We start from the raw sequence: 18,975 nt of genomic DNA on the forward strand, positions 1-18,975 counted from the left end.
CTTCATACAGTAAAAAAAAAGGTAAGAAAGTAAGTAAAAATTAAGTACAGAGGAATATACATATATACAGTGAGGTACAATGCAGAAAATGTACAAAAGTACAAAACTTTGAGGTAAGGTGCAAATGAGGTATGAATGTAGTGCAAATCTCTTTAATAATAGATAAATATAATGTAGTGTTAAAGTGAGTGTTTGTTTAAAAGTGAGTGATGTGTGTGTGTTCATATCATATGGGGGAAAATGTGTACTGTCTGAACCCTGCCTTTGTCACCACTCTTACACTGTTATCGACACACTCCTTACTTACACACACTGAGTCAAATACAGACAGAAAGCTCTTACACTGTTATCGACACACTCCTTACTTACACACACTGAGTCAAATACAGACAGAAAGCTCTTACACTGTTATCGACACACTCCTTACTTACACACACTGAGTCAAATACAGACAGAAAGCTCTTACACTGTTATCGACACACTCCTTACTTACACACACTGAGTCAAATACAGACAGAAAGCTCTTACACTGTTATCGACACACTCCTTACTTACACACACTGAGTCAAATACAGACAGAAAGCTCTTACACTGTTATCGACACACTCCTTACTTACACACACTGAGTCAAATACAGACAGAAAGCTCTTACACTGTTATCGACACACTCCTTACTTACACACACTGAGTCAAATACAGACAGAAAGCTCTTACACTGTTATCGACACACTCCTTACTTACACACACTGAGTCAAATACAGACAGAAAGACAAACGTGTGCACGTCTATAACCATTGATACACCAGTGCTGTTTTTTTTATTAAAATGTCATTCACTCTTGATCGTTAATATGCATAGATTGTTATTGTCTCCTGTAGATGTCTCTATGTAAATGGGAATCCTGCTTAACCCTGTGTTTATCGTTCTTATCTCGTTATTATTATTTTATTTTATCCATCTTATATTTCCTCATGGTCTTATTTACCTCTCTCCACGCCCTCCCACCTCCATCCACCCAAAAAAAATCTCTCTAATCTTATTTTACAACCTAATTGATTTTCCTTCTTTTTTTTCAGTTTACAAAGAGGGCTGCCAATCCTAGCTCCTATGTGAAACTCACCGTCAACAAACAAGTTCAGAAGAGCCAGGTAGAGGCTGCAGAAGCATAAGTACACTGATTGAAGTTAAAGGGACACTTCACCAAAAATCAATGCTGATCATCTCGCACACATCTAAAACTCAACAGTGTTGCATGTTTAGTTTGACAGTTATTGAGAGTCAATTTGTTTGAATATGGCCACCAGTGATGTCATCGGGGGCATTGAATCCTTGTGTTAATTACAGCTCAATGAAATGATGTAGATGAAAAAATTGCAATACCTTGTCTTATAGGGATTGCTACCTTATCATTTTATTGAGCTGTAATTAACACAAGGATTCAATGTCCCAGATGACCCTTTTAAAGTTACCTTGAAATGGATCAAAACAATCTCCTAGCAGTTGTCTGTATTTGTTAAAACAAGTTTTTACAGTGTCCTCTCTGTCATAAGGCAGTTACTCTGTACGTTAAAGGGGCACTTCACAAAATCAACAACGGTGCTTATTTAATAATGCGTCCGAGGATGCTCAATCTTTGTTGTGTTAATTGCAACTCAATTAAATCATGTAGAGGAAACATATAGCACAAGTAAACAATTATGGAGGGATAACGTAAGTAAAATATATATAGTTTTTAAGTTCAAATTCGTTTTTTATATTTAGTACAGTATCTACTTTTTTTGGAACTCAAAAGCAAACACATTACAAAGTACACATGACATTACTTTCTGCTGTAACGAAGTAATGTAAACATTAACTCTGGGGTAAGCACATTACAGTTACCGATCTAACAACTAGATTGTTCCTTGCATTACAAACATCACTACCCCATCTTTAGTTGTGAATTCAGATAAATATTCTTATGAGCCTTTGGAACAAGCTTACCGCTTGCTCAAGGGCACACACTGGCTGAGAGAGGATACATTAGAGAGAGGGAAAGAAATATCTTACTGTGATTATGATTGATTCAAATATACTGCAATTATTCCCTTTTTATTGGCATAACCTCATAAACCTAAAGGAAATTGTCCCTAGCTTACTGCTTGTCTGACTTGCGTTGGCTGTCATAACACTCTTGAAGTTTGAACTGCACACAGAGAGAGGTGAAGAGGGTTATTCCCTCTTTATTGGCATACTTAGCAAATAGCTAAACTAAACATTCCCCTAGATTCCTGTTTATTTTCATCCTGAGTAGTGCACGGTTTTAGGCGTAACGCAAAAGTAATGTAATGAGTAGGGTAATAAATTACTTTCCCCAGGGAGTAACTTGTAAAGTACTTTTAAGAGAAGTAACGTGTAATACATGACCTTTTGTAACACGACCCCAACTCTGCTGAAAAGGTTTCAGGTGTATATAAATGACGTACTCCAATGACATTGGTGTCCCTTTACCCATTTTAAAGTTGTACACTTTCCCCATTCTCTCTCACTCTCACACTCACTCACTCACAGGTTGTGTTTGCATCAAAGGACCCGGCATGGGAGGTGGGCTTCACCTTCTTCGTCCACAGTGTCAAGGACGAACAGCTTCACGTTCAGGTATGGGGTCGTATTAAATATGGATCAACGTGAAACATGGATTGCTTCCGGATCTATAAAGCGTTATTTCACCCATGTAAACCACCAGAATATGGAGAAATGACCTAAAACTTAATTAAAACATGCGGTTGATCTTGATAGTTAAGCCCCTCGAACGGAGACGAATACTCTAAAATACAGATGGGGTAGGCTGTAATGTTAAAGCTTGTAAACAATATTTCTTCTATGGCATGGCTAAAACTGAAAGTTAGTTAACCACATTGAACAGTAATATAATTTTTTTGATTTCCTATCATTTACAATGGTGGCAGCAGTGTGTTACCATGGCAACTATCCATATTTCAAGCCATATTTAACGTCAATGGCACCGATAACCATGCCACATTGTAGCGGTCCAAAGTGAAGTGACCCATTAGAGATATTCATTTGAAACCAAAGAGAAATAACTTCCCTCTCTCGCTCGCTCGTTCTCTGCTGTCTGTCGGACTCTGCACTCTGTTTGAGGAAGTAATCCACTCGCTCTGTTGAGCGAATTGTGGGCGGTGACTACAACCACAGAGCCAATCAGATCACAACCAGCTCAATCAGTGCCATATTCACGTCAGCAAAACAGTCAAATCAGAACGGCTTAGTTGAGTGAGGGAAGATCTTGTGAACTCGAGACTAGACTGAGTCAATATGATAATTAACGACACAGACCACATTGATATAATCCCCCATTGCTAGGAAACAATGCTAAACACTGGAAAAGGCCATTTATAATGCATGGGACCTTTAAGTGTGTTTGTTTGTGTCGATGGAGCTGGGCTTCTTTGTTTTCAATATATTTTTATTTGACCCCGTTTAGTTTTTTCTAGATTAATCAATTTCAGAAGACTGTGCAGGTAATTGATGGGACAATATGGACCTAAAACTGTCAGTGTCTTTCAGTGCTTAGGAGCCACTCCCACCAGGACTGTTTCCCCTCCTCTGTTTTACTATAGTTTATATAGTTTCATGATGACAACTTGAGTAGTCAAATGGTTTTCCTCAGAGCCACACACTCTGTAGCACAGGCCTCCCATTGGGCTATGTGTACTCTCAGCCTTGAACCAATCACTCCCTCCACCGTTCTCTCATCCTCCAATCACAATAGATTCTCCTGCGGCATATAAAGTGTCAGACCTGCTTCCAGGTAGGGCTGGGCGATATGGAAAAAAATCATATCACGATAACGATATGATAATGTTATCATATTTCTCGATATCGATAATTATCGAAATTGTTATAAGTAAAAAAAAAAAAAAAATTTCTTTTAATTTTTAATTTTTTTTAACAACATATGTATGTTTATTTTGCAGCAATTCTTTGTCGTTGCCGCCATCTTTAGTGTTACATCCCCTCACACTCCAGTTCTCAGGCTGCAGCTGGTTTAAAAGCTAAAGTAAACCGGCTTCTCCGCTGGCTGTGGCTCCAGGGGAGTTGAACAGTTCTGGCTCTGCTAGTTTATTTTCGATCTTTTGGTGCTTTTTTGGTGGACAAACCACCGCACATGTGCACCGTGACTCGTGACTGGAGTCTAGCTCTGCTAGCACACATAGCCTACTGTGTACAGACGGTTTCAAACTGTATTTTAAATTAGAAAGCAAACAAAATAAATGGACAAGAGAAAAATAAATCTCAATTTGGTCAGTATTGTCATTTGGACAAGCAAAGCCATTACTTTAAGTTGCAGGCAAGAAAGACAAGTCTGTCCACTGTCTCTGGTTTTAAAACTGCCCTGTTGCAGGTCACAAAAAAAAAATATATATATATATATATATATATATATATATATATATAAAAAAATTATTTCGATATTCGATATCGATTATTAAAATATATCGCGATATTTATCATTATCGTTATATCGCCCAGCCCTACTTCCAGGTATCACCGGTTTGTCTCGTCGCCACCACTCAACTCAACTCATTTACAACTTCAGTCTCAATGACATCGCCCTGCTGCTTACAAGCCAAACTAGGCCACAACTTAATTCAACCTGTCACTCATTTTCACTATCCTCGTGTGTGTGTGTATATATACAGTGTATGTATATATATATTATATATATATATATATATCTTTTTTTTTTAGATTAGATTGGCAAACAGAAGCATGTCAGAAATGGATTGCACCCAATCCATTTTGTCCAATGACCTGAATGACCTATGTCTATACTGTTCAGCAATGGAGACGCACAGAATCAAGACTGAAGTATAACACAAGCCACAAATGACTTAGGAATAGAAAGTAAAATATAGCTGTGGATCTGGAGAGTTGTTATACCTGTTGGATTTCGGGTCCTCAGCCAGTAATCACCTCGTCACCTGTGGCTCCGTGAAGTTTCTGCGTTGTGTTTATCTCTTACTCATTCTCTAGCTGATACACGATATCTTCCCCGTTGATGCATTCATCTCAAAAGAATTAACGACACACTGGAAACAGGATACCTCTCCTGGAGATGTCACTCCATGTTACCTGCTACCTGTTACTGCACAATGTTGTTTCCTTCTTTTGATTCTATTATATGTACCACTGTATTGCACATCGTTGCGGGCAAGACCACCCGCATTTCATTGTATACCTGTATGCCGTGACAATTAAAACTCTTGACTTGACTTGACTTGGATGTTGACGTTTATTTCCATAAACATACTCTGTACAACAGGGCTATTCAACTAAATTGTTCAGGGGGCCACATTGTCAGAAACCCAAGGGGCCAGGGGCCGGACTGCCACGGCGCCTCCCCGTGCTATGAATATATGTACACTTGACACAACACGCAACCACATTTTCACAACTTTTATTTAAAGGGGAACTATTTTACTATTTCTTTCACTATTTGGGCACTTTTACACAATTCCTGTGGGTTTATGGAACACCTCTGTAATTTCTTTTTTTAATTCATTGTTTTGTATTTCTAATCAAGTACTCAAAAACAGCATTTTTCTACCTCAAGATCTTAAGCCGTTTTGAGCCTGGGCTCCAACCACAGTGAGAACTGTGTGGAAACTCAGCTCTCTCTGACATCACAAATCAGCACATTTTCAGATGACTCAGTTCAGTGAGGGTGAATATTGTGAAAGGAGAATTGGAAGAATGCGCCAATATGAGAATTAGAGACATAGATCATATTAATATAAGTCCACATAGCTAGGAAACAATGCTACACACTGAAAAAGGCCATTTATAAGATAGTTCCCCTTTAACTACATTGCAAAAGTAGTATACTTTTCAAAAAAAGTGCTTTATTTATGTGCCACATCTGCAACATCTCCTGCAAAAAGTGCTTCATTTATGACTGTGCAACAACTGCAACATCTCCTCTTCAACATTTCAATATAAAAATAAAATAAAAAACAAACAAGTGCATGATGTGCATCTGAACATTCTAACATCAACACTTGAACAAAAAAACACATTTATAGTGCAGCTGAGCTTATGAAAAAGTGCTTCATGTCTGTGCAACAACAGCAAATCACAGCATCTTATTAGCACTTATTGTCCACTCTTAACTCTCAAACATCAGGGGGGTGGGGGGCAGACAGGCCTAGCCTACATACACACATCTAATGAGAGCGATTGCACTTCTTTGACTGGGCAATGGCAGAGAAAGAGGGTTCATAGGAAGTGAGGGCTACCCGCAAACAGTGATACAAATGCTCATTTGTCAAGGAGGCATGGTTGCTTGTTTTAATGGCATTCATGTGAGAGAAACTGGATTCACAGGTGTATGTTGAGCCAAACATTGTTAGCACAGATATTGCCAGCGTTTTTATTTTGGGGAATGTCTTGACATGAATACACTTTATCCAAAATGTTGTGGTGGATTCATTCTCAAGTGCCTGCTTCAGAGCAGATGATGCTTGCATGTCAATTATTTCAAGTTGCAGGAGACCTTCATCAATGTGAAGTGATGCAAGGAACTCTTGTCCTTTTGTGGAAATAGCAGCTACATTGGCAAATGGGTTGCTCACAAAATGCATCAATTCTCTGGACATGTTCAGTTCAGTTCAGTTCAGAGTTTTTATTTGCCACATGGAATAATACAATCATAGTTTCTTCATTAAAAAAAAATCATAAATAGCCATTCCATGGACAAAAGGAGCAGGATGAAGAATAAATCTTATAGTTACCTGCCCCTTATTCCTAAACTAACATGTATTTTCTTAATGGTCGGCGTATAACCTTATTTACACAAATAATCATTTATACCATTATAAAAGAAACACAATCCATAGTTAAACAAGAAACATTTAAATAATAATAATAATAATGATAAAGAATAAAGAAGAAAAGAAAGAGAAAAAAAAAAAAAAAAAAATCTCACTATTCAGATCACATTTTGATTTTCATACTGACTAAATATTTTTTTTTTATACATTTTTTTGAATTGATAAACACTGTTACATCCCTTAAGCTCGCTATGGAGAGAATTCCATAACTTTACACCAATAACTGAAGGACACATCTGTTTAAGTGTGGTACGTGCAAACTGATGTTTAAAATTGTATTTTCTCCTACTAAACTCACTTTCTAAATGAAAAAGATTTTGTAGTTTTTCTGGCAGTGTATTATTTCTTGCCCTAAACATAATTAACATTGTTTGAAACTTAACCATGTCTTCAAGTTTAATTATTCTAGATTTAATAAATAATATATTTGTGTGTTCTCGATAACTCACTTTATGTGTGATTCGTACAGCCCTCTTCTGTAGTATATATAATGGTTTTATATTTGTCCCATAAGTATTCCCCCATACTTCAACACAATAACTGATATAAGGTGAGATGAGTGAGCAGTAGAGTGTTCTCATTGCCTCATACTCTAACACAGGGGTGGGCAATTATTTTTCCCGGGGGGCCGAATGAGCAACTGAAAATATGTTGGGGGGCCGGGCCAAAATTCCAAACTCAATTATGCATAATATACATTTTATTTCTATATAAAAAGCAGTAAATGGCATTGTTTTGACCCCTGGTAAGAGTGTATGTTATTATTTGGCAATTAAAAGGTGAGGTTAGCTTTCAAAAATATCATTTATTCAAATAGAATTTATTTCCAAAATGATAAACTAAATGTGAAACATTAATAATGAGTTTCTATTGTTTCTATTGAAACAAGGATTTTCTTAGCTTTCTAAAGACATCACATCATCTTATAGCAAAAATAAACAAGACATGTCACTGAACTGTGTAAAGAAAAGTGTCCCCGTTTTGTAGCCTTTTTTACTTTACATGCCTATATTAAACATTTAAGAAAAAAATATATCAAGTGTCCCATTTCACTTGTTATATTTCCACATTTTAGTGTTCTTCAGTTCTTTTTTGTTTCATTCAGTGTGAGAAATCCAGTCTCTGTTGAGCTTTAACAAGTCCATCAAAGTCAGGTTGCATGTCTGAGGTGGAGATGCGAAGCACAGCTGCCAGATGTTCATCAGTGAGAGAGGATCTGTACCTGGACTTGGTAAATGTCATGACTGAGAATGTCTGTTCACATATGTAGGTGGATCCAAAGAGAACCAACATCTTCTGAGCATGTCTCCTAAGCGTATATTGTGCGTGTGAACGTTGACATGAAAAGAAAAAAGTAAAAAAAAAGAAAAGAAAAAATTAAAAAAAAAAAAAATTATTTTTTTTTTTATTTTTTTTTATTATCATGTAATCTTTCGCGGGCCGGTCAGAATCATCCCGCGGGCCGGATGCGGCCCGCGGGCCGTACAATGCCCAGGTCTGCTCTAACACATCCTTTACTTTATTCATAACAAAAATACTCTTGGACATCTTTTTTTTAACGTGTGCTATGTGCGATTTCCATGTTAATTTATCATCCATAATCACACCAAGAAAACGAAATTCATTAACTCTCTCTATATCAGCTCCATCTATGGTCAGTACTATATTTTCATCTAGTTTTCGATTGCCAAAAATCATAAATTTAGTTTTTTTCAGATTCAGTGATAGCTTATTTACATCAAACCATTTCTTTAGCTTTGTCATTTCATACACAATATATTCAGCTAGTTCATTTAAATTATTTCCAGAACAAATTTTTTTTTTATCATCAGCAAACAAGACAAACTGTAATAGTTTTGAAACATCACAAATATCATTAATATATAAAAGAAAGAGTTTGGGCCCCAAAACCGAACCTTGCGGTACCCCACATTCAATCTTCATGAGCTCAGATTTGACATCTGCCAACTGCACATATTGTTGCCTATTGTGGAGATAACTACTCAACCATTCAAGAACCATTCCTCACACCATATGAACGTAATTTAGAAATTAGAATATTATGATCTAAGGTATCAAATGCCTTTTTTAAATCAATAAACACCCCTATTGTTAATTTCCTTTTATCTGTTGCTGTTGTTATTTCTTCAATAATATTCATTAAGGCAGTCGCTGTTGATCTGTTTTGCCTAAAGCCATACAGTTATTTTCCACAAAACCATCTAACTTATGCGAAAACAGTTTTTCAAGCACTTTCGAGAACTGTGAGAGCAATGACACTGGTCTATAGTTAGTGAAGCTGTGCTTATCTCCTACTTTGTAAAGTGGGATCACTTTTGCTACCTTCATCCTGTCTGGAAAAATACCTGCCTGAAAAGAAAGATTACAAATATAACAGAGAGGTTTGATTATACAATCAATTGTCTTCTTCACTATAATCATATCTATCCCATCACTGTCAATGGATGTTTTATTCTTTGACTTTAATACAATGGACATGATTTCTGCTTCACTGACATTTCCTAAAAACATAGACTGCAGTACTTTACTATCTCCTCTCCATCCTTCCTGTAATGGTTCATCGTGTTTTTGAATGGCATCTGCCAAATTTGGCCCCACATTCACAAAAAAAGAGTTGAATTCATTAACCACCTCATTCATGTTTTTTATAGTCTTACTATTACTAATGAAATGGCTAGGCATTTTTATGGACGCTGATTTATTTCCCATTACCTTATTTAGAATGTCCCATGTGCCCTTTATATTATTTTTATTTTCGCCTAACAATCTATTGTAATAATCTTTCTTGGCCCTTCTCATAATGAATACTAACTTATTCTTATACACTTTGTATTTAGTTTCAGCAGCCTTTTTTCTACATTTGATAAAATCTCTATACAGTTTGTTTTTCTTTTTACATGCATTCTCTAACCCCTTTGTTATCCATGGTTTTCTATTGTCATTACTTCTTTGTTTATGTTGAACCATTGGGCAGTGCCTATCGTAAAGTGTCCGATAGATATCCAACAAAGTATTGTAAGCAGCAATGTCAAATTCATCATCGACTTGCAAAGTTTTCCCTTAATTTATCAATGAAATCTGTCATTAATTGAGTGACTTTTGGCTCAATTGTGCGTGTTAACGTTGACATGAAAAGAAAAAATTAATTTTTTTTTTTTTTTTTTTATTATCATGTAATCTTTGGCGGCCGGTCAGAATCATCCCGCGGGCCGGATCTGGCCCGCGGGCCGCCAGTTGAATAGCCCTGCTGTACAAGATGGAAACCGTTCTGAAAAGTCTTTGACTGCTATTGAATTCATTATTCTAATGATCTCTCTCTCTCCATCAGCCCGGTGGTTGTCGCGGCCTAGTGTTATCCAAAAGCCTTCCCTGTTAGCCGAAGCTAGCTTGTGGCAACCGGAGGGTGGGGGCTACGCATCGGCTTCCCTTCCCCCACCCTCTAGCCCCTGAGGTCTCTCTGTCTACGTGTCTACGCTTCGTTTCTTAGTCTGAGTCAAACCGGAAGAACTCCCAGCTATAAACTATAGTCCTTAGCAATGGCTGACGGCCCATAGCAACCGCGCAATGCATCTACATCTCCTGTCACCTACGACCCAAATCCCTGCCTCCCTCTCTGTCCTCCGTGACTGACCTTGGCGCACAGCCCAAATCCTTATCTGCTCTCTAACTTGAAAACACACACAAATGATACTGTCCTCCTCATTTGAGATCTAAGAGTAGATGCTGTCATCTACAGATATTTACATTATGTACACATTGAAAAACCAGCCGGATCTCACAATCCTCCCTTTGAATCTTAATCAACCACTTAGAATCAACAAACTACTTGGTTTTCAATTGATTACAAGTTATACCCCTATAATTTACACTGAAAACGTAGCATTGGTGCAAGGGGTGATGTTTGCCTTCCACTGTTCTCTGCAAAGAGCCCACAAGGAAACAGATCAGAATTTTTGCGTTAGCTGTTGGAATGCATTGAAGAAAAATCACATTCATTGTCAAGATGATTGCGCTACAAATTGGGATGTGAGTCGGGATGGAGTTTTTCCTCTTGTTCCTAAATAACACATTTCTTCTTCACAACATGTGATGGTTTAAACAAGTATCATGCTGTAGTTTAGGAGCGGTCAGTTTTATGGCAAGACCTCAACCTTCTACGCATACACACTTTGTTTGGGCTCTTTCATGTGATCAGCATACTCCCAACATCTTTGCTATGCTATCAATCTCCATTGACTTAAATTTTTTTTAGTCATTTAGCTGACGCTTTTATCCAAAGCGACTTACAAGTTCTGTATGACAAGTCATCACGGAGGGTACAACTCTATCAGCTGAGTAACAATGTTCATCAAAGTGTTGCGTGTTACAGCGTAGGTTCGTTTATTAGGACAAGTGCATGACAGTAAGGTTAGTTAGGGTTCGATTTTTATTTATTTTTTCCAGATAATGGTTGAAGAAGTGCGTCTTTAGTTAACGGCGAAAGATTGGACGGGTTTCGGCTATCCTAACTGGGGTGGGTAGTTCATTCCACCATTGTGGGGCAATGACTGAGAATAGGCGACTTCTCTTTGATGACCCTCCCGGAGCTTGGATAGGAGTAGGTCTGAGGCGGCCAGAAGATGCAGAGTGTAGGGGTCTTGAGGGTGTGTAGTTAGAGACCATTGACCGGAGGTAGGTGGGAGCGGTTCCCTTTACCGCACGGTATGCTAGGTCGAGGGCCTTGAAGCGGATTCGTGCAGCAATGGGGAGGCAGTGCAGGTCCCTAAGAAGTGGGGTGACATGGGCCGACTTCGGTAGGTTTGAGATCAGGCGGGCCGCTGCGTTCTGAATGAGTTGAAGAGGCTTGGTGGCAGTGGCCGGGAGGCCAGCAAGCAGTGCGTTGCAGTAGTCGAGGCGGGAGATGACTGTTGATTGGACGAGGAGTTGGGTGGCTTCTTTTGTCAGAAAGGGGCGGATCCTTCTGACGTTGCTCAGGAGGAATCTGCAGGTTCTGGTTGTCGCTGCGATGTGAGCAGAGAAGTTCAACTGGTCGTCGAGGACAACACCAAGGTTATTGGCGGTCGGGGACGCGGTCACAGCTGCATTCTCGACTGTGATGGAAAGGTCGGTCGGGGGAGGATTTGGCCGGCAGGTGGAGCAATTCTGTTTTGCTCAGGTTCAGTTTGAGGTGGTTGGTCGTCATCCAGGCGGAGATGTCGGACAGACAGGCCGAGATCCGCTCAGAGACGTGGATATCTGAGGGAGGAAAGGAGAGGAAGAGTTGAGTATCATCGGCCTAGTGATTTAGTGTAGAGGGAGAAGAGAAGGGGTCCTAGGACCGAGCCCTGGGGGACACCCGTCCGCAGGGGGCGGGTGGCCGACAGGGTCCCTCTCCATGACACTTGGTAGGAGCGGTCATTGGGGGCTTTCTCAGTGCCATTCGGGGTCGAATCAGCTCTGCTCCGTCCTCGTTCCGTCCTTGGGTGCGAACTTCCCCCCTCCCTCTCCCCCCTCTGGTTTGTGTACACACTGCAGTCTTGGTGCGCTCTGGGTTTTTGTTTATGGTTTGCGTTTTGAGCGTGTAAGCTTGCCGTAGCGATGATGTCACGCTCTAACGTCAACACAGGAAGAGTTTTAACACAGCGGACCGGCGGTGGAAACTGGATGCTGATATAAAGAAACGAATAACCAATAAATATGAAGTTATATTTGAACCTCTGTTGTCAAGCCTTGTCAATATAACCCACCCCCCTTTTCTCACGAATGGAACTGGTGTCGTGGAGTCCGCTTTGAGCGTTTTCCAGGGTTAACGCTAAGCCAACGCTAGTTAGCTTAGCCTTTTTATTACAGCTAACATTAGCCCATTGCTCGCGGCAATTATATGTCATTGATCTACCGGTCGATCACGGCCGACTGGTTGGGCACCACTGGTCTAATAGAAATAAGTGCATTAGAACAGGAAACCAATGTATAGTAGACATAGCAATGGCAAAAAAATTGCCAGGCCTAATGTGAGCCAGGAAAGTCTTGTGCTTTGTAACATGTTTTCATCCACTGAGCTGTGAGGCTCCACATGCTTGTTTGGTTGAGGTCTGAACTCGCAAATTGCCCATAAATATCGTTTTTGTGGGTATTGTCCAGTTGTTGCTGTATTTTATCTGCCCAAAATTCAAGCAAGCATGAAAGCATTACAGTAACGACGTTGTGTGTGTCAGCAAGTTGATACAGAAGCCTCTCCCGTGTTTTGGTACAAGCTTGTACACCACGCCCCCCGCTCCCACTGGCGCGCACCCGGAACCACCTATTTCAGCGGTCCAGGTTTGGAGCGAATCAGCGTCCCCGGGGACGGGGGGGAGCGTTCTCAGTAGGACGGATACACCCTTTTTGGGTGCGATCGGGCTCTGATTCGACCCCGAATGATGAGTGAGAAAGCCCCCATTGAGGTATGATGTCAGCCATGTCAGCGCAGAGCCAGCCACTCCCATTCCTGCGAGGGCCGCGAGGAGGATCTGATGGTTGACTGTGTCGAAGGCTGCAGATAGATCTAGGAGAATCAGGACAGAGGAGAGGCATTTCGTTTTGCTAAGTGAAGTGCCTCTGTGACCGCAATGAGGGCCGTTTCTGTGGAGTGGCCAGTCCGGAAGCCAGACTGATTAGGGTCTAGGAGGTCATTCTGTAAGAGATAAGCAGTAAGTTGGTTGGATACAGCACGTTCAAGTGTTTTAGAAAGGAAGGAGAGAAGAGAGACAGGACGATAGTTGCCTATGATGGTGGGGTTCAGGTTTCTTTTTTTTATGAGCGGCGTGACTCTGGCTTGTTTTAGGGAGGTGGGGACCACCCCCGAGTTGAGTGAGGAGTTATGTTATGCTGACGAAATTCCACATATTTTAATAATAATTTATGGTTCCCTGTGCCCAGGTCTTGGAGCATGAGAAGAAGACTCTCCTGGGAACTTTCACCTTACCCCTCAGCCGACTGCTCAGAGCCAGCGACATGACTCTGAACGAGCAATTCCCGCTGGAGCTCTCTGGAGCCAACAGCACTATCAAGATGAAGGCCGTTTTTAGGGTGGGTACACTCATAATATATAATTATATACTGTATATCAGGGTTTCCGTTAGAATTCTTTTTTGCAGGTCTGAGTGTCCGGTAGATTTCAATCTACCGGACAAATGGGATACATTCCGGTCAGAGTTTATTGAGCTAAAAAACAATTGATAGGCCTATATAAAGAATGACATTCTCAAGGCATTTATAATATTTTAACTTAAAACTAGGCTACTTTTGCGTATATACAGTCATTAATATATTCCAAATAAAATAAGTCCCTCGTGAGACTTCGTGCTGCTGCCGACTTGAGTTGTCGGTGGGCAGTCTGCCCGACATTAATAAACAGCAGTCTGTTATAATCACATTTTTATGAGCTAACGAATTCCGTTATATTGGACATTTGTATTAATTATATCAAGCGAATAACTGAGAAATTTGGCAGAGAGAGACGGCAACATTATCGTGGGTTTGCGTGATGTATATCTCCACCTCCCAACGACTTGGTGCTGGTCATAATGTCCGGTGAAAATAATTCCCTCTAAGCACAATTTGATTATTTGAATTGTATTAAAATAGGCTAAAATTAAATAGCCTATGCGATGAACGAAACAATCATTACATTTGTTTCATCGTTGCTTCACCAAGCAGCCGGTCTAATAATGACAACGGTGTGTCAGCGTGAGCCTGCTGCTAGATTTACGTGAAGCATGGAGCTGCAGACCCACAGAGCAGCGGTGTTTTTAGGTCCGGTCTGGGGACCGCTCAGCAGCGCCCCCCACCCAACAGCTGAATTGCCAATGGCTGAATTGGAGTACTGCACTGTGCCGACAAAGTTGGTGGGTTCTGTGGGTCTGCAGCTCCATGCTTTTCGCAAATCTAGCAGCAAGCTCGCGCTGACACAGCGTTGTCATTATTAGACCGGCTGCTTGGTGAAGCAACGATGAAACAAATGTAATGATTGTTTCGTTCATCGCATAGGCTATTTAATTTTAGCCTATTTTAATACAATTCAAATAATCAAATTGTGCTTAGAGGGAATTATTTTCACCGGACATTATGACCGGAGAGATTAAATATGTCGGACTTCAACAGATTTTGCCGGTCAAATACCGGTAATTACCGGCTAACGGAAACGCTGCTGTATACCGGTATATATATAGTTCTAATATATATATATCGGTATACACAAAGAAGAGTTCTAATATATATGTACACACAGAATAGTTCTAATATATATGTACACACAGAAGTGTATATATATCAGTACACACAGAAGAGTTCTAATATATATATATCGGTACACACAAAAGAGTTCTAATATATATATATCGATACACACAGAAGAGTTTTAATATATATCAGTACACACAAGAGGTATAATATATATATATATCAGTACACAAGACAGGGTTCGTATGGGTGCTGGAAATCCTTGAAAATGCTTGTATTTCAATGTGGTGTTTTAAAGGTTTGAAATGTGCTTGAATTATATAAAGTGCTGGAAAGTTATTGAAATTGTAATTGCACTGTATACTTTCATAATAAATCGCTATCTGACTTAATAGTTATGTTTTTAGATAAACAAATTAAATTCGGAGAGCGCCTAATTGCTTTCGCCTTTCACGCAAAATGAAGAGGAGTCCTCTCGAGCCTCGCCACTTGCGTGCCCACCCCGCCAACGGCACCCCCCGCCCCTCCTGAAAGCTTGCTTTAATCCCAGTAACGTTGGTGAGCTAACGTTGGCAAGCTTTTTTTTTTTTTAAACGTTAACAAGCTAGTGAGCTAGCGTTGCCACAGACGGCTATGTTTATTGTTCATGTTGACAACGACAAGCGACACCGTAAGGTGAGTTAATAAATTAACTCTGAAAATCTGCTCCTCTCTGATAAACTGACTCTTCGGTCAGAGCGTCCAGTCTGCACAACTTGAGTGCGATCGCTCGGACACACAAAGCCAAGTTACCTTCAAACAAGTTTTGTTTAGCTAACGCCATTATGCATCGGAGCTGTGGTTTCGCTGTGATCAACATGACTAACAAGCAAATCAATTCTTTCTATTTTAAGGAATGTTCTGTAGGATATGTCGGCAACATAAGAAGCCAGCTACTAGGGGTAGCTGTTTGTGTGAAATAATAATAGAGGAGACTAGAGAGTGCGTCAACTGTGCGTCTGTATTGCAACCAATAACATGGGCATCATATAGCTTACATCCTGGTCCCTGCTGGGACGTACCAACTGAACACACCACTGTGGGGGGGGGTTATATACAAATTCTAGGTTGATTTGATTTTGTATACATTTGATTGATTGACTGCCTACCTCAAAGACTGTTCAATTATTTTGCACATTCAGTAAATATTTGATGGAAATTTAAGTTTTATCTGGTGATTATTTCATATTGGCTCAGCCAGGTTATATACTGTAGGATGTCATGTCTAAATCATTTTGGTTGTTTATAGCACAATCACATCTGATTTAATGTGATGGAAGAAGTGAAATGATCATTTGTGTAAATATTTAATTTACCACAGCTGTGTAAGATGATAGAAAAGCTTGAAAAGTGCTTGAATTTTGCTTTGGAAAAGGTGTAAGAACCCTGACAAGAGTTCTAATATATATATCGGTACACACAAAAGAGTTATAATATATATATATCGGTACACACAGAAGAGTTATAATATATATATATATCGGTACACACAGAAGAGTTCTAATATATATATCGGTACACAGAAGAGTTCATATATCGGTACACACAGAAGAGTTCTAATATATATATCGGTACACACAGAAGAGTTCTAATTAGGGATGTCCCGATCCGATCACGTGATCGGGATCGGGGCCGATCACGTGATTTTCCGAAGATCGGGATCGGCAATTTTTATCCGTTTTTTTTTTTTTTTTTTTTTTTTTATTCAGCAAACATGACCATGTTCACGTCTTAAACTCATACTGAGGCATTCGTTTTGGTTTTAAATTGCATATCATCATTCATTTATTTATTGTCACAGAGCAGAAGAGTTTTGCCAAAACAAACCAATAGTATCCAGCTGCAGAACGGCAGACCCAAATAATTTCTTTTTTTCTTTTTATCCCAATTTCTCACATTACATTCACCCTGAATGTTGACATTATCCAGGTGAAAAGTTAACTTGATAAATCATTTGATGTATAATTAAATCAAAGGAAATGCGTTTGGAGATAAACACCACTTCACAAATTATAGGCCTGTTTCTCTATTTCCTCAGTTTTCAAAAATATTAGAAAAACTCTTCAACAACAGATTAGATAAATTCATTGATAAACATAATGTACTCACCGATAGCCAGTATGGATTCAGAACACACCGGTCAACATCACTAGCATTAATAGAACTCATTGAAAAAATCACAAATTCCATAGAACATTTAGCTGGAGTATTCATTTATCTAAAAAAAAAACATTTGATACTATTAATCATGATATATAAATCAGGAAATTGGAAAGATATGGAATCAGGGGGGTAGTATTGGACTGGGTGAGAAGCTATCTAAATAAAAGACAACAATTTGTGACAATGAGAGATTATAAATCTGAATGTTTGGACATTGCTTGTGGTGTCCCCCAGGGGTCAGTGTTGGGTCCAAAACTGTTAATCTTGTACATTAACGAGATATGTAAAGTATCCAATATATTTAAATGTATTTTATTTGCGGATGACACTAATCTTTTTTTTTTCTGGTGAGAATATCCAGCAGCTTTTAGAGGTCATCACATCTGAAATGAAGAAATAAAAAAAAAAAAATGATAGAAACAAATTATCATTGAACTTGAGCAAAACTAAAATCATGTTATTTGGAAACTGTAGATTAAATACTCAAGTACAAGTTAAAATAAATGATGTGATTATTGAAAGAGTTTATGAAAATAAATTCCTAGGTGTAATAATAGACCATAAAATCTCACATAAAACATGTCTAATCTAAACTGTCACGAAGCATTTCAAGAAAATCACTCTACATTCTCTACTGTTCACTAGTTTTACCATATTTAAATTACTGTGCTGAAGTCTGGGGAAACAATTATAAGTCTACACTACAACCACTTTTTATACTCCAAAAAGGGCCATAAGGATAGTTCACATTGCAGGTTATCGTGGTCACACAAACATATTATTTTTAAAGTCAAAAACATTAAAGTTAAATGATCTTGTGGAATTTAAAACGGCACAATTAATGTATAAAGCAAAAGGTCATGCACTACCAAGAAACATTCAAGAACTGTTCTTTGATAGGGAGGGGGGTTATAATCTGAGGGGAGAACTCAATTTAAAAGTGCTAAATGTACGCACTACCATTGAGGTTTGTCATCTGAGCAAAGTAAGGGGACAGGTACCTGGCATAATTTATCTTATCATAGGCAAAGCAACATGGGATCATGCTTCTTATAGCATGGAGGTGCAACTCCCGGTCCCCCTCCAGAGAGGCACGCAGAAGGCCAAGTATTACGTCCTCTACCATGTCAATGTATGACATCCAGAATGCAGAAAGCTCTCCATTGTTGTGACGGAGGTGTTCCAGAAAGTCTGTCCACAGGGTTATCAGCTCAGCTAAGAGAGGACTTTGCAGCAGATTGTTCGCCGTCTGTTGGTTCAAGTCACTGGCCATGTCTTTCACATTGTCCAAGAGTGATTTGATCATCCCACTCTTCTCTGGAATGCTGTTCTCAACCCATGGTGTGAACTCTGAACTCTGCCCATGCTAGTCTCATCAGTGCTTCATAGATGTACTTGTGGACCCTGACAGCACGGTTATAGTGTTTACCATCAAGGACTCCATTGACACTTGACAGAACCCTCTGCGACAATTCCAGCCTCTATGCATATGTCCTTTAGACCAGCATCCCGAAATCGCTTTCCTAGGATGGCTAAGGCATTACGTATGGTATGGAATGTCCCCATTCTGAGAAGAATGTTGGAGAAGCGCTCTTTGTGCTTCCAGGCAATTTCAGTGGCTTTTGCATATAGTGCTTGATCCATGACTACCACAATTGAT

At 39.4% G+C, this 18,975-nt stretch overlaps 1 protein-coding gene across 1 annotated transcript in view; it reads left to right on the plus strand.

Annotated features, from left to right (window-relative positions):
- Window positions 1-18,975, plus strand: part of esyt3 (extended synaptotagmin-like protein 3) — a 96,391-nt gene that overhangs the window by 54,801 nt on the left and 22,615 nt on the right. Inside the window, 3 exon segments of the mRNA XM_084310012.1 lie at window positions 1,077-1,148; window positions 2,551-2,637; window positions 13,812-13,961. Coding sequence (XP_084166138.1) covers window positions 1,077-1,148; window positions 2,551-2,637; window positions 13,812-13,961 — 309 coding nt within the window.

This window comes from Notolepis coatsorum, assembly GCF_963971535.1.
Source record: "Notolepis coatsorum genome assembly, chromosome: 3".
Classification (NCBI taxonomy): Eukaryota; Metazoa; Chordata; class Actinopteri; order Aulopiformes; family Paralepididae; genus Notolepis; species Notolepis coatsorum.